The sequence below is a fragment of the Pelodiscus sinensis genome, chromosome 32 (genome assembly GCF_049634645.1).
Source record: "Pelodiscus sinensis isolate JC-2024 chromosome 32, ASM4963464v1, whole genome shotgun sequence".
Lineage (NCBI taxonomy): Eukaryota > Metazoa > Chordata > Testudines > Trionychidae > Pelodiscus > Pelodiscus sinensis.
Window position 1 is genome coordinate 8878644 of NC_134742.1, and position 14652 is coordinate 8893295.

Below are 14652 nucleotides of genomic sequence, written 5' to 3' on the forward strand. Positions count from 1 at the left end.
AGTTTTTCAATGCTGACAGCATGCAGTCAACCTGTGGAACTCCTTGCCAGAGGATGTGGTGAAGGCTAGGACTTTAGCAGGGTTAAAAAAAGAGCTAGATAGATTCATGGAGATTAGATGGCTATTAGTCAGGATGGACAGGAATGTGTCTTTAGCCTCTGTTTCTCTGGAGGTGGGTGACAGAGAGGAGGGATCGTGTGAGGATTACCTGTTGTGCTCTCTCCCTCTGAGGCATCTGGTATTGGCCACTGTCGGCAGACAGGATACTGGGCTAGATGGGCTGTTGGTCTGACCCAGTATGTCCGTTCTAATGAACCCAGGCATGGGACTGAGGTGACTCCTTGTATCAGTGTGTTGTGCAAGATACACTCGTGTCCCGAATGCAGAAGACTGTGACATTTGCATGTACGGATAGAGAGAGTGGGATGGACTTGAAAGGAGGAAATGAGGCAACGGGTCTGGATCAGCGCCCCCAATCGAAGCAGTTGTATTTGCGTCCTGCTTCCAGTCTTCCGTCTCCCAGTTCTCTGGAATCATTTAGGTCTGTCTGGTGTCTCTCAAGACTCTGCAAAGCCAAGAGCTGGCCCTGAGCGCTGCTTGGTTAGCTGGTACATATCCATCATGCCTCTGATTTCGCCGCTCCCGTCTGTTTCAGGCAAAAGCTTCAGAGAGGTAGCCAAGTTAGTCTGTAACAGGAAGAACTTAAAAAACAACAAAGTAGCACCTTAAAAACTAACAAAACATGTAGATGGTTTCATAAGCTTTCGTGGGCACAGCCCACTTCTTCAGATGACTGGAGAAGTCTGGATCCAAGAATAAATAAGGGAGGGAGAGGGAAGAAAAAGGGGGGGAAAAAGAGAGAGACAGACAGTGAATAGATGTTTCAAGTAGTTATAAGAGGCTGATAAGAACAATTAGCATCTCCATTGTTTGTTTGGTTAAGTCATTAAGATGTGGAAGGTAGTGTGTGAGCCAGCCAATGTCCCTGTTCATCCCATTTGCATAAGAATTAAACTTGTAATTGAAGTTAAATTCCAGCCCTTCCCTGAGTATGTGGCTTGGGGAATTGGCCTAAAACAACACAGTGACTTGGAGGTCCATTCACAAGTGCCCAGGCAGATTAAAGTATTCTCCAACACATTTTTGTGTATTGCTTTTTCTGCCATGTACATTGGCCAAACTGGACAGTCTCTATGGGAAATAATTAATGGACACAAATCAGATATCTGAAATTTCTGAAGTGGCCCCTTTTAAAAATTATTGCCCACCCCTGAACTAGCTGGTTTGATATTGATCTGGGCCAAAAGATAGGGAAGGTTTTTCTGAAGCAGGTTATGTGGAATCAAGAGATTCGGACTTTCTCGTTCCCCACCATTCTGCACTCTAACACAGTGTTGGAAGCGTGCCACTCTAATGAGCCCTGCGTTTGATTTTAGCGTTGTACTTGGATGGTTTTCAGGCTGTATTTAAGCTCCCGAAGCTGTTCCTGGCTTTCTTGATTCTGCTTTGCGGCTACGTCTACACAACAAGGTTTTTGCACAAAACCCCAGGGAGTTTCCACACCTCAAGTGTGTTTTTGTGCAAGGAAATAGACAGTAAAACGGCAGAACAGAGGGCTTTTTGCAGTGTAGGTAAATCACCTTCTACGAGGTATAACTCCTTTTTGCACTACAGCTCTTGCTGTGGACGCTCCAGAAGGGTTTTTGCACAAAAAAAGCCCTAACCCTAACCCTAACCATTCTGTGAATGGCAGTCAGAGCTTTCTTCTGCAAGAGCATCCACGTAGTGTAGACGCTCTCTTGCGCAAATGCGCATCGCGAAAGCGAGGCACTTTGAAGTGTGGACGTGCTTCGGCACAAGAAGTTTTTGCGCAAGCTCTCTTCCACAAAAGACTTCTTGCGCAAAAATCCTGCAGTGTAGACGTAGCCTGAGTGTCCTGGCCTAGTGGTGCTGGGCTAATTTACACAAACATAGACCCACAATGGGACCCAGAACATAAGAACGGCCGTACTGGGTCAGACCAAAGGTCTAGCCCAGTAGCCTGTCTGCCGACAGTAGCCAGCATCAGGGGCACCAGAGGGGGTGGACCGAAGACAATGACCAAGCCATTTGTCTTGTGCCATCCATCTCCAGCCTCTGACACAGAGGCCAGGGACACCATTTCTATCCCCTGACTAATAGACTTTTATGGACCTAACCTCCATGAAATTATCTAGCTTCTCTTTAAACTCTGTTCTAGTTCTAGCCTTCACAGCCTCCTCTGGCAAGGAGTTCCACAGGTTGACTATGTGCTGTGTGAAGAAGAACTTTCTGTTATTAGTTTTAAACCTGCTACCCATTAATTTCATTTGCTGTCTTCTAGTTCTTCTATTATGGGAACTAATAAATAACTTTTCTTTATTCACCCTCTCCACACCACTCATGATTTTATAGACCTCTATCATATCCCCCCTCAGTCTCCTCTTTTCTAAACTGAAAAGCCCCAATCGCTTTACCCTCTCTTCATATGGGACCCATTCCAAACCCCTACTCATTTTAGTTGCCCTTTTCTGAACCCTTTCTAAGGCTAAAATACTTTTTTGGGGGTGAGGAGACCACATCTGTACACAGTATTTGAGATGTGGGCGTACCATAGTTTTATACAGGGGCAGTAAGATACTCTGTGTCTTATTTTCTATCCCTTTCTTAATAATTCCTAGCATCCTATTTGCCTTTTTGACCGCCGCTGCACACTGTGTGGAAGTTTTCAGAGAACTATCCACGATAACTCCAAGATCTCTTTCCTGATTTGTCGTAGCCCAATTAGCCCCCATCATACTGTACATATATCTGGGGTTGTTTTTTCCAACGTACATTACTTTACACTTATCCACATTAAATTTCATTTGCCATTTTGTTGCCAAATTACTCAGTTTGGTGAGATCTTTTTGAAGTTTTTCACAGTCTGCTTCTGTCTTGACTATCTTAAACAGTTTAGTATCATCCGCAAACTTTACCAACTCACTGCTTACCCCTTTCTCAAGATCATTTATGAATAAGTTGAACAGGATTGGTCCCAGGACTGACCCTTGGGGGACACCACTAGTTACCCCTCTCCATTCTGAAAATTTACCATTTATTCCTGCCCTTTGTTTCCTGTCTTTTAACCAGTTCTCAGTCCAAGAAAGGACCTTCCCTCTTATCCCATGGCAATGTAATTTACACAATGAGGAGTAATGGTAGTTTGAATTAGGAGCTTTAATTCGAACTACCTAGTTTGTGCTGCGTGTAGCCGCTGGCAAGGAGTTCGAACTACGGGGCATTTAAAAAAGGCGACACCTGGGAACATGCAAATAAAGCCTGGGATCTTTAAATCCCAGGCTTCATTTGCAAGTTCGAATGCCTACATTAGCCACCCTAGTTCGAACTAGGGTGGCAGTGTAGACATACCCACATAGATTAGTAAGACATGAATTCCCTTTACAGAAACCATGTTGACTTTCGTCCATCAAATTATGTTCTTCTACATGCTTCACAATTTTATTCTTTACTATTGTTTTGACTAATTTGCCCGGTACTGAAGTTAGACTTACCGGTCTGTAATTGCCAGGATCACCTCTAGAGCCCTTTTTAAATATTGGTGTCACGTTAGCCATCTTCCAGTCATTAGGTACAGAAGCCACTTTAAATGATATATTACAAACCACAGTTAACAGTTCAGCAGTTTCCCATTTGAGTTCTTTTAGAACCCTTGGATGAATGCCATCCGGTCCCAGTGATTTGTTAATGTTAAGTTTTTCTATTTGTTCCAAAACCTCCTCTAATGACACTTCAATCCGGGACAGTTCCTCAGATTCATCACCCACAAAGGACGGTGCAGATTTGAGAATCTCCCTAACATCCTCAGCTGTGAAGACTGAAGCAAAGAAATCGTTTAGTTTCTCCACAATGGCTTTATCGTCCTTGATTGCTCCTTTTATATCTCGATCGTCTAGGGGACCCACTGGTTTTTTAGCAGGCTTCCTGCTTCTAATGTACTTAAACATTTTGCTATTTCTTTTTGAGTTTTTGGCTAGCTGTTCCTCAATCTTTTTTTGCTTTTCTTATTACATTTTTACACTTGATTTGACAGGGTTTACGTTCCTTTCTATTTATCTCACTAGGATTGGACTTCCACTTCTTGAAAGATGCCTTTTTGTCCCTCACTGCTTCTTTTACATGGTGGTTAAGCCACAATTACTCTTTTTTTAAGTCTCTAACTGTGTTTTTTAATTTGGGGTATACATTTAAGTTGGGCCTCTGTTATGGTGTCTTAAAAAAGTTTCCATGTAGCTTGCAGGGATTTGGCTCTAGTCACTGTGCCTTTTAATTTCTGTTTAACTAACCTCCTCCTTTTTGTGTAATTCCCCTTTTTGAAATTAAATGCCAAAGTGCTAGAGTGTTCTTCCCACCACAGGAATGTTAAATGTTGTTATATTATGGTCACTATTCCCAAGTGGTCCTGTAATAGTTATCTCCTGGACCTGATCCTGCACTCCACTCAGGACTAAATCGAGAATTGCCTCTCCCCTTGTGGGTTCCTGTACCAGCTGCTCCAAGAAGCAGTCATTTAAGCCATTGAGAAATTTTATCTCTGCTTCTCTTCCTGAGGTGACATTTATCCAGTCAATATGGGGATAATTAAAATCCCCCATTATTATAGAGTTCTTTATTTTGGTAGCCTCTCTAATCTCCCTCAGCATTTCAATGTCAGTATCACTGTCCTGGTCAGGTGGTTGATAATATATCCCTATTACTAAATTCTTATTATAGGAGCATGAAATTACTATCCATAGTGATTCTATTGAACATGTTTATTCACTTAATATTTTTATTTCATTTGATTCTACATTATCTTTCGCATACAGTGCCATTCCGCCACCCACACGGCCTGTTCTATCCTTCCAATATATTCTATATCCCGGTATGATTGTGTCCCACAGATTTTCCTCATTCCACCAGGTTTCAGTGATGCCTATTATGTCAATCTCCTCCTTTAATACGAGGTACTCCAGTTCACCCATCTTATTAGTCAGACTCCTAGCATTTGTGTAGAAGCACTGTTTGTCTGCCACTGTTTGTCTGCCCTTCCCTGATGCATTGGATTCCTTTATATGCGGTTATTTGTCTGCTCTGGCTCATGGTTTGTCTTCTCCCCTCTTCTCCTTCTGACTACAGCCTAGAGAATTTCTATCAATGGATTCTCCTCTAAGAGAAGTCTCCATCCGATTTACGTGCATCTCCGCACCAATCGGCTTTCCCCCATCTCTTAGTTTAAAAACTGCTCTATGGCCTTTTTAATATTTAGTGCCAGCAGTCTGGTTCCACCCTGGTTTAGGTGGAGCCCATCCTTCCTGTTTAGACTCCCCCTCTCCCAAAAGTGTCCCCAGTTCCTAATGAATCTAAGCCCCTCTTCCCTACACCATCGTCTCATCCACACATTGAGACTCTGAAGCTCTGCCTGCCTACCTGGCCCTGCGCGTGGAACTGGAAGCATTTCCAAGAATGCCACCATAGAGGTCCTGGATTTCAGTCTCTTTTTTAGCAACCTAAATTTGGCCTCCAGGACGTCCCTCCTACCCTTCCCTACGTCATTGGTACCTACATGTACCACTGGCTCCTCCCCAGCACTACACGTAAGTCTATCTAGATACCTCGAGAGATCCGCAACCTTTGCACCAGGCAGGCAAGTAACCATACGGTTCTCTCGGTCATCACAAACCCAACTATCTATGTTTCTAACAATTGAATCACCCACTACTAAAACTTGCCTCTTCCTAACAACTGGCGATCCGTCCCCTTCAGAGGTATCCTCAGCGCGAGAGGATACCGCAACATCCTTTGGAAGGAGGGTCCCAACTACGGGATGGTTTCTGTCTGCTCCCATTGAATGCTCTGTTCCCCTGAGACTTTCATCCTCCTTAAGAGCATTGGGGCTCTTAGACTAGAGGTGGGACAGTACGACAGTGTCCCGGAAAGTACGACAGTGTCCCGGAAAGTCTCCTCAGCATAGCTCTCTGACTCCCTTAGCTCCTCCAGTTCAGCCACTCTGGCCTCCAAAGCCCAAACTTGGTCTCTGAGGCTCAGGAGCTCCTTACAGCAGGTGCACACATATGCCACCCGCCCACAGGGCAGGTAATCATACATGTTATACTCAACGCAATAAACAGGATATCCCCCACTCTGCTGCTGGGCTTCTGTCTCCATTTTTCATATGAAAAACTTTAATTATAAACTGAGCTTCCTTTTAAATGTCTGGAATATAGATTATTATAAAAGTTATGTTTAAAGAAGGTCAGAAGTTACTAGTGCCCTCTAACCTCCCCCTCTTAACTCCCTCTCAAAACTCCCTGTTTGCAAGCTCCCTGGTCACTGACTTACAGCTTTATAAAACCATCACACTGCCAAAATGTTAGGTGCCTAGAAAATTACTGGACCAGCACTGTGATCTACAGAGCCCCAGTTAGGTGCTTCTACAATGCATCTAGGGCCGTAGTCACCATCCAGTCGATCACGATCGACGGGTCAATCCTGAGGCCTTGACCAGTCGATCACGAGGAGATCTGGGCCCCTCATTTCCCCCCCAGTCCCAAGAAGCCCCACTACCTACCTCCAGCGACAATGGAAATAGTGGCAGCTTCCATTGGAATGGAAGTTGGATGGATGGAAGTTCTGCAGCTGCAGGTCACTTTTGGGGGTTCCGGAAATGCGCTAGCTGCTTCCTTGCCCCAGGTCTGTGTTGTGACGGGAACTTACCGGGTGAGTCCCAAGAGGAGCACGCTGGGACTTCCCTTCTCTGGGAGGGGGGGATCCTGAGAGGAGGCGGGTGCAGGGGACTCACTGCCCCCCTCTTCCCCCGGCACCCTGCCCCCTGCCCCCTGCTGCAGAACCCTGTCCCCTGTGCCTCCCGGCACCCTGTTCCCTCTCCCCTGCCCCCAGCTACAGAACCCTGCCTCCACTGGTACCCTTCCCCAGTACCATGTCCCCTGCTCCCACCAGCACAGTTGGGGCCACATTAGTGAGGCCTGGGGGGAGGGGGCGGGGGGGGTTGGAAGAATTATTTTTTTTGCATCTCACTTGTGTGGCCCCAACTGACTTTTCTGTGGATCTACACAGCAAAAGCCCAATGAAAAAGCGATCTGCTTTTTCGAAAGATAGCGTCCAGTCAAGGTGAATGCTATCTCGCATGTAAATTGTGAATACTGTGGATAGAGTGGGCACTCTGAGCTTAAATTCTTTTGAAAAAACACTCTCTTCCACGTCCACACATGCCTTTTTCCGAAAAAGCTTTTTTGGAAAAAGGCTTCTTCCTCATAGAATGAGGTTTACTGCTGTTGGAAAAACCTCTCCATTCTTTCATCTTTCTATCGAGAGACCACAATAGCAGTGTTGACGTAAGTATTGTTTTTCTCGAAAAATGGCCATTTTTCTGGGAAAAACTCTGCGGTGTAGACACACCCTCTGTATCCTTTTTTTTTTTTTAAATATATGTATTCCTTCTTCAGCATCTGAGGAAGTAAGTTGTAGCTCATGAAAGCGTATGCCCTAATACATTGGTTAAACTTTGAAGTGCCACCAGACTCCTTATTTTTCCCGGAAAGAGAAGCTCTCAACTAATCATCTATTTTTGTTTCCTTTTCCAGAGAAACAAGCTGTGGAACTTCGTAAGTGTCATTCTCTCTCATCCTAAATGTCAAACTTTTGTGAAAAGGATATGACCCTGCATGTAGATCCCTGGGAAGTGAAGCTCCCCTATTAATTGTTGGTCCATGTTTGTTTGTTTGTTTGTTTTTTAGAGAGACAAGCAGCAGAACTTCGTAAGTGTCATTCCTCCCTTGCTACATGAGAGAATTTTGTACATGGGTGTATCCTTACAATGGGGCTGTGGTCATAAAGGGGTTGGAGTTCGTTTTGTTGGGTTTGTAACTTGAATAATAATAGAGGTCCCGGGTTAAGCATGAGAATCTAACAGCAAAAAGTAATGCGAAATAATACTCTGGGGAACTAAGAAGTAGAGCGACTGTGTGGCTATGTCTACACTATAGGCTTTTTGTGCTAGAACGGTTATTCTTGCAAAAAACTTGCGGAGCATCTACACTGCATGGCTGTGTCTAGACTGGCCAGTTTTTCCGAAAAATCAGTTGCTTTTCTGGAAAAACTTGCCAGCTGTCTACACTGGCCGCTTGAATTTCCGCGAAAGCACTGACTTCCTACTGTAATAAATCAGTGCTTTTTGTGGAAATACTATGCTGCTCTCATTCGGGCAAAAGTCCTTTTGCACAAAACTTTTGCACAAAAGGGCCAGTGTAGACATCTGAGATTTGTTTTCCACAAAAAAGCCCCGATCACGAAAATGGCGATCGGGGCTTTTTTGTGGAAAAGCGTCCATGCCAATCTAGATGCTCTTTTCTGAAAATGCTTTTAACAGAAAATTTTTCCGTTAAAAGCATTTCTGGAAAATCATGCCAGTCTAGACATAGCCCATGTGTGTGTTCTTGCACAAGTAAATTTTCAGTAAGGAATCGGAACAGAGGGCTTCTTGCACAAGAGTTATTCCTCTCCCCACGAGGAATAAGCCCTCTTGCACAAGAAGGCAGTGTGGACCGGCAACAGGGGTTTCTTGCGCAAGAGTGTCCACACTGCCATGAATGCTCTTGCACAAAAGCACGTGGCAGTGTGGACACGCTCTTGCACAAAACAGTTCTTGCACAAAAAGCCTGCAGTGTAGACATAGCCTGCATGTAGAACATGGGCTCAGATCTCATCTCATCTTTCCTTATGTGGTTGGTTTTAGGGTGGAGAAGATTGGTGGTACCTATTGAAGAAGGTAAATTAATGTTCCTATTTTGTCAATGTTCCATTCTCCCCTCCCATGTGAAAATGTGGCTCCTTTTCCTTCACTGTAGGAGTGCATTTGGGCGTGATAGCTCAGGGCAGGCCTCACCAACCTCCTGCAATTTAAGGGACACCATAAGGTTGTAACTCTTCTCCCAGAGAGCGTTGGCAGCAACAAGGGGTCAGGTTCTATTTCTAGGAAGTTCTTCTAAAAAATGCCATATAGATCCGATGCACGCCCTTACCCAGTAACCTGGGAAAACTAAACAGCACTCCTGAGTAGGGATGTAAGTACCTAGTCGACTACCCAATAAGCATAAGCTTATCAGATAGTCAAGTAGTCACTCAGCTAGTTGCTTCTCCCCCCACCTTGCTGCCTCTATCAGAGAGAGGCAGCAAGGGTGGGGGAGCAGGAGCTAATGGGGGGGGGGGAAGCCAGCTTAAAAGCTAGCTTCTCCCCCCCAGCACCGTCTCCGCAGACTGCTGTGCCTCTCCCTTTGAAATGTACAAGAGCCGCAGGTGGGGAGAGGTGCAGGTGGTTCTTGTACATTTCAAAGGGAGAGACGCAGCGGGCTAGTGAGCACTCCACTTATCAACTAATCAAGCAGTCAATGAATTTCCATCGGCTACTCAGTTAGCTGATTGATCGAAATTTAACATCCCTACCCCTGAGCAATGTTCCCGCTAATCTTTTCTGTCCGTGCATGGATTTTTCCATCCATGTATGGAATACATTTTGTGTGTGCTGAGGTATGTGTGAAAGTGCACCACCAGGAGAAACACAAAAGCTATGGCTATGTCTAGACTGGCATGATTTTCCGAAAATGCTTTTCACGGAAAAAATTTTCCGTTAAAAGCATTTGCGGAAAAGAGCATCTAGATTGGCACGGATGCCATGCCAATCTAGATGCGGTTTTGAGCAAGAAAGCCCCGATCGCCATTTTCGCCATGGGGCTTTTTTGCACAAAACCGTTTTTAGCTGTCTACACTGGCCCTCTTGCGCAAATACATTTGCACAAGAGGGCTTTTTCCCCGAACAGGAGCATCATAGTATTTGCGGAAGAACACTGACAATCTTACATTAGATCTTCAGTGTTCTTGCGCAAATTCAAGCGGCCAGTGTAGACAGCTGGCAAGTTTTTCCTGCTGCTTTTGCGGAAAAACTTGCGAGTCTAGACGCAGCCTATGTGTACACTCGCGGCTTCTTGCATGAGAAATATGCAAATGAAGCATGGAATATTGCCGAGCCTCATTTGCATACCTAATGAGCTGCCATTTTTGCAGAAGAGGCTCTGATTATTTTCAGGAATAGAGGCATTGTGCAAGAGGGTTTTTCTTGCACGAGAAGGGGCAGTGTAGACAGCTCCTTCTGGCTCAAGAGCCTCTTTTGCAAAAATGGCGTCTACATTGCGTGCCAGCGTAGACGTAGCCTAAGAGTAGGGTGACCATGTTTGATCATCTCTAGGATACAGTAAAAGAACTCATTAGGTTTTGATTAAGACTGGGCAGTGCTGCAAGCATTGATATCTACAGCTTAGTGTTAGAGCCACTATGGGACAGTGCGTCTGATACACTAACCGGGCGGCTCCCTTGAGAACAGCTGGAATCACTGGGAGCTGGGTGGGCCCTGGAGCTAAATTAGTAAATGGCCAGCCGGGTGGCGAAGGCCAGAGCAGACCCCAGCTGAGATTTACAGCAAGTCAGAGCCCATGCATATGAGAGCAGCTTCTGAAGGCCTTTTCTGCAGCTCCCCACCTGCGAAAAGAGCTCATTTGCATTCTGCCCGCCCCCCTGCACTGATTGGACAAAAGATCCGTCTGATGCAAAAGCATCCGGGATCGGAGGCCCTGGCCATGTTCCGTTTTTCCTCTCCGCCTCCCCTGGTAGCTTCTCTCTCCCGCGATCAAGCCAACTCGTTAATCTCCCTAACGTCCACCCGCATCTTACCTCCAGCAGCCGCATTCTCCCATAGCCCCAGAGCGATGCCGGCGGGTCCCCTCCCCACACACACAGCGTGTGCCGCCTTGGCAGCCAAGCAGAGCTGTGTCCTGTTATTGACACATTTCTGCTGGGGGGGTTGTGGCTCATGGAAATGATGCCGGCTTCCGGGGGGAGGCATAGGGGAGGGTCCCCAAGTCACCTTCCGGCTGGGGCAGAGTCTGTCACTGCTCACACCTCCTTCTGGTGCAGGGTTCTGACTCTGGCTCTTGGCTTCCCTTCTCCTTGTCATGGCTCCTTCCCCACTCTGGCATGATAAATGCAGAAGTGGGGGCCAGCAAGTGTACCCCAAAGCCTTATCTACCAGGCTTTGGTATAAAACTTCCCCCCAAGATCTTAAAAACCTAGATCTTGGGAATAAGACTTCCGCTGCCACCACCCAAATGTTGATAAAGAAATCAGGGGAAAGATCATTTGGGAAATCTTACCCCTGAAATAAAAATCAAGGCACACAATTAACCACTGCCAGGTTAATAAAAAGAAAAGAAAGAACTTTTATTATTACAACAATATTCCTGTTGCAAACATAATGACTAGATAGGGAGGTAACAAAATATACTCATGGAGAAACTCCATGGGCCTAGAACTTAGTTACAAAGAAAAGCCAAAACATCTTTTAAACAGTGCCAGATCTCAGATCCCATACCCAATCCTTAAAACAATAAAACCTAACGAAACTGCCTAAACTTTACCCTACTTACAGAAAATGAAGAATGGTGTCTTGGAGAGAGAGAGAGAGACATGCTTGTCCCTCTCTGTAGCTGCAGAGAACACACTGCGAGACAAAAGGAGAAAGGAAAAAAAACCCAAATTCCTTTGTCCCAGTTTGAAAAGTCCCACCTACATTCTTATTGGTCTCTCCACCTGGCTAGGTGTAGTTAACCCCTTAATCCCCAGGCTGCTGGCTAACCCTCATAATCATGACACTCCTTCTCCCCCTCTCTCCCTCTCCCCGCAGCAAAGGTGACTCTGGATCCAAACACGGCTCATCGCAACCTCATCCTGTCTAAGGATGGGAAACATGTGAGTTGGGCAGGCACCCGGCAGGATCTGCCTGACAACCTGGAGCGATTTGACTCTGATCTCTCTGTGCTGTGTTGCGAGGGCTTTGCCTCGGGAACACATTGCTGGGAGGTGGAGGCAAAAGTGGGGGGTGGGATATACTGGGCTGTGGGGGTGGCCAGAGAGTCTGTGGGCAGGAAGGGAAAGATGAGCCACAAACCCGAGGAGGGGATCTGGGCCGTGAAATGGTGGGGGGATCACATCAAGGTTCTCACCTCCCCTGAGACCCTCCTGCCCCTGAAGCAGGCTCCCAGCAGGATCCGGGTTTGTCTGGACTGTGACCAGGGGCAGGTGGCATTTTTTGATGCGGATGCCAAGGCCCAGATCTTCACTTTCCCGCCTGGCTCCATCCCCGGGGAGAAAATCCGCCCCTGGCTCTGGGTAGGCTGGCAAGGTAAGCTCAGCCTGGATCTCTGAGACACGGGGGTGGGGTAGGGTGTCAAGTATCCCCCGGAAAGCCCTGGTAGCCTCTCTAGCCTCACCTACTCTAACCATAGGGCTGTGTCTAGACTGGCCATTTTTTCCGGAAAATCAGCCGCTTTTCTGGAAAAACTTGCCAGCTGTCTACACTGGCCGCTTGAATTTCCGCAAAAGCACTGACTTCCTATTGTCTGAAATCAGTGCTGCTTGTGGAAATACTATGCTGCTCCCGTTCGGGCAAAAGTCCCTTTTGCGCAAAAGTTTTGCGCAAAAGGGCCAGTGGAGACAGCTGAGATTTGTTTTCCGCAAAAAAAAACCCCGATCGCGAAAATGGCGATCGGGGCTTTTTTGCGCAAAAGCGCGTCTAGATTGGCCACGGTTCCTCTTTGGAACCTCCCTTCAGGAAGCTGAAGGCTGCTCTCAAATCACTTCACTGCTGCAGCTTAAATAAGCCCAAATCCCTTAGCCTCTCCTCATAGGTCATGTGCTTCAGTCCCGCGTCATTTTGGTTGCCCTCTGCTGGACCCTCTCCAATGCGTCCACATCCTTTTCTGTAGTGGGGGGTCCAGAACGGAACACAATAGCCCAGATGTGGCCTCACCAGAGCCAAATTAAGGGGATTAATCACTTCTCTAGATCTGCTGGCAATGCTCCTCCTAATACACCCTAATACGCCATTTGCATTCTTGGCTATAGGGGCACACTGTTGACTCATTTTTTTTCTGCCCTTCAGGGCTCTCCTTAGGCTGTAACTCCAATTGTGTCTAAGGGGGGACTGTGTAGGAAATCAAAACTCTCTAAAAGAAAACTGCTGTAAGGGTTAAAAGTTTTCCAGGCCTCTCTCGCTGTATCAGAGAGAAATCAAATTAACTCTAATCAAGACCCTTACAATGCCTATCTCAAGTTCACGGATACTCCTAGTCTGTCACAATTTGTCATGTAAACCCTTATCTTTGTCACAATTTGCCTTGTAGACTCCTCTACTCAAGTTCTCATGTGGCTTTGTGTACTGTGAAACTTACTTCTAGCACTCCTGGTGTGACCAGAAACATCTCAGAGTACTTCTGCTGAGACTTTGATATGTTAAAGAAAAACAATCAACAACTAAACTGTCTGAGCATACTGTATACAGGATCCCTGAAACTGTCTCTTAATGCTGCGGCTGCTCACTCTGGTAGCTGTCAGCCTGCATGCATGCATAATAAAGTTTTCCTTCTAGGTTTCTCTCCTGCCTCACTGATTTGACCTCCTGCCTCGGACCCTTCTGGGGGCTCTGTACCCCAGGGGAGCGAGATTTTCCCCACAATTGCACAGCCGGGGGAGGGGGGGTGTAGCATAACCCGGATGCAGGGTGCCGTGGGGGACGACGACTGTGTGAGAGAGTAAAAACCACTAATCTTTGTGCCAAAGCTGACCAAAGGCTGCCCTCCCTGGAAGGGCCCCATTGTACTAGTTCCGCAGGAACCACGCCTGCATGAATCCAATAGTGTTTGTGTGAAACTGGGGTGAAGTTAAAACTGTTTCGTGTATTTTTTTTAAATAAAAATATGAAAATGTTTTGCATTTTATTGACAGCAGCTTTATTCATACTGATCTTGCTGGTCCTCCCCCTCCTCCCAGCAGGGAGGCACAGAGGCTGCCCCAAGGAGCAGGCCACCCCCCCAAACAGAACCAGACCCACGTCGTCATCCCTGGCCAAACCGAACCAGACCCATGTCCCCCCCAGGCCAAATTGAACCAGATCAGACCCGCATACCCCCCACCCTGACCAAATTGAACAAGACCAACTCCTCCCCTCCCCCCATGCCAAACCAGACCCACGTCCCTTCCTGGACCAAACTGGACCCAACCCATATCTCTCCCTAGAGCAGGGCCATGGGTTATGGAGGGGGAAAGGTGAAAATGGAGAGGTCCAGTCTCCCTCATTTATGCTGTTGAGGGGATGAGGCAGAGGAAACAGAAAGGTCCAGATTCTCCCGTGGGTGATAAAGAGGTGGGTTGTGGAGAATTATGGCTGGGAGAGGAATAGAGGGGGGCTGAAAATATGACAGTAGATGCAGATTCAAAGTGTCAAACCTTTAACTGCCTCTCAGATTTTAAAGGCAGGAGCCATCATGCACCAGAGCTTTTCACAATATTCGGTGTTGGCCCCTTCTTTGAAAATATTTCCCGCTGTAACAACCTCGGAGCTTTGCCGGAAAAAAGCGCCAGTCTAGATGCGGATCTTTTGGAAAATAAAGCCTTTTCCAAAAGATCCCTTATCCCTGGCTGTGTCTAGACTGGCATGATTTTGCGGAAATGCTTTTAACGGAAAAGTTT

The 14652-nt window shown here is 46.5% G+C and overlaps 1 protein-coding gene across 3 annotated transcripts in view; it reads left to right on the forward strand.

Moving 5' to 3' along the window:
• Positions 1-13901, forward strand: part of LOC102460230 (butyrophilin subfamily 1 member A1-like) — a 31728-nt gene extending 17827 nt beyond the window's left edge. For all 3 annotated transcript variants that reach the window (XM_075914047.1, XM_075914048.1, XM_075914049.1), the window contains 4 exons: positions 7662-7682; positions 7815-7835; positions 8813-8845; positions 11810-13901. In XM_075914047.1, coding sequence (XP_075770162.1) covers positions 7662-7682; positions 7815-7835; positions 8813-8845; positions 11810-12330 — 596 coding nt within the window. In that variant the 3' untranslated portion in view covers positions 12331-13901. The remainder of the gene's footprint in view (positions 1-7661; positions 7683-7814; positions 7836-8812; positions 8846-11809) is intronic.
• The last annotated feature ends 751 nt before the right edge of the window (positions 13902-14652 follow it).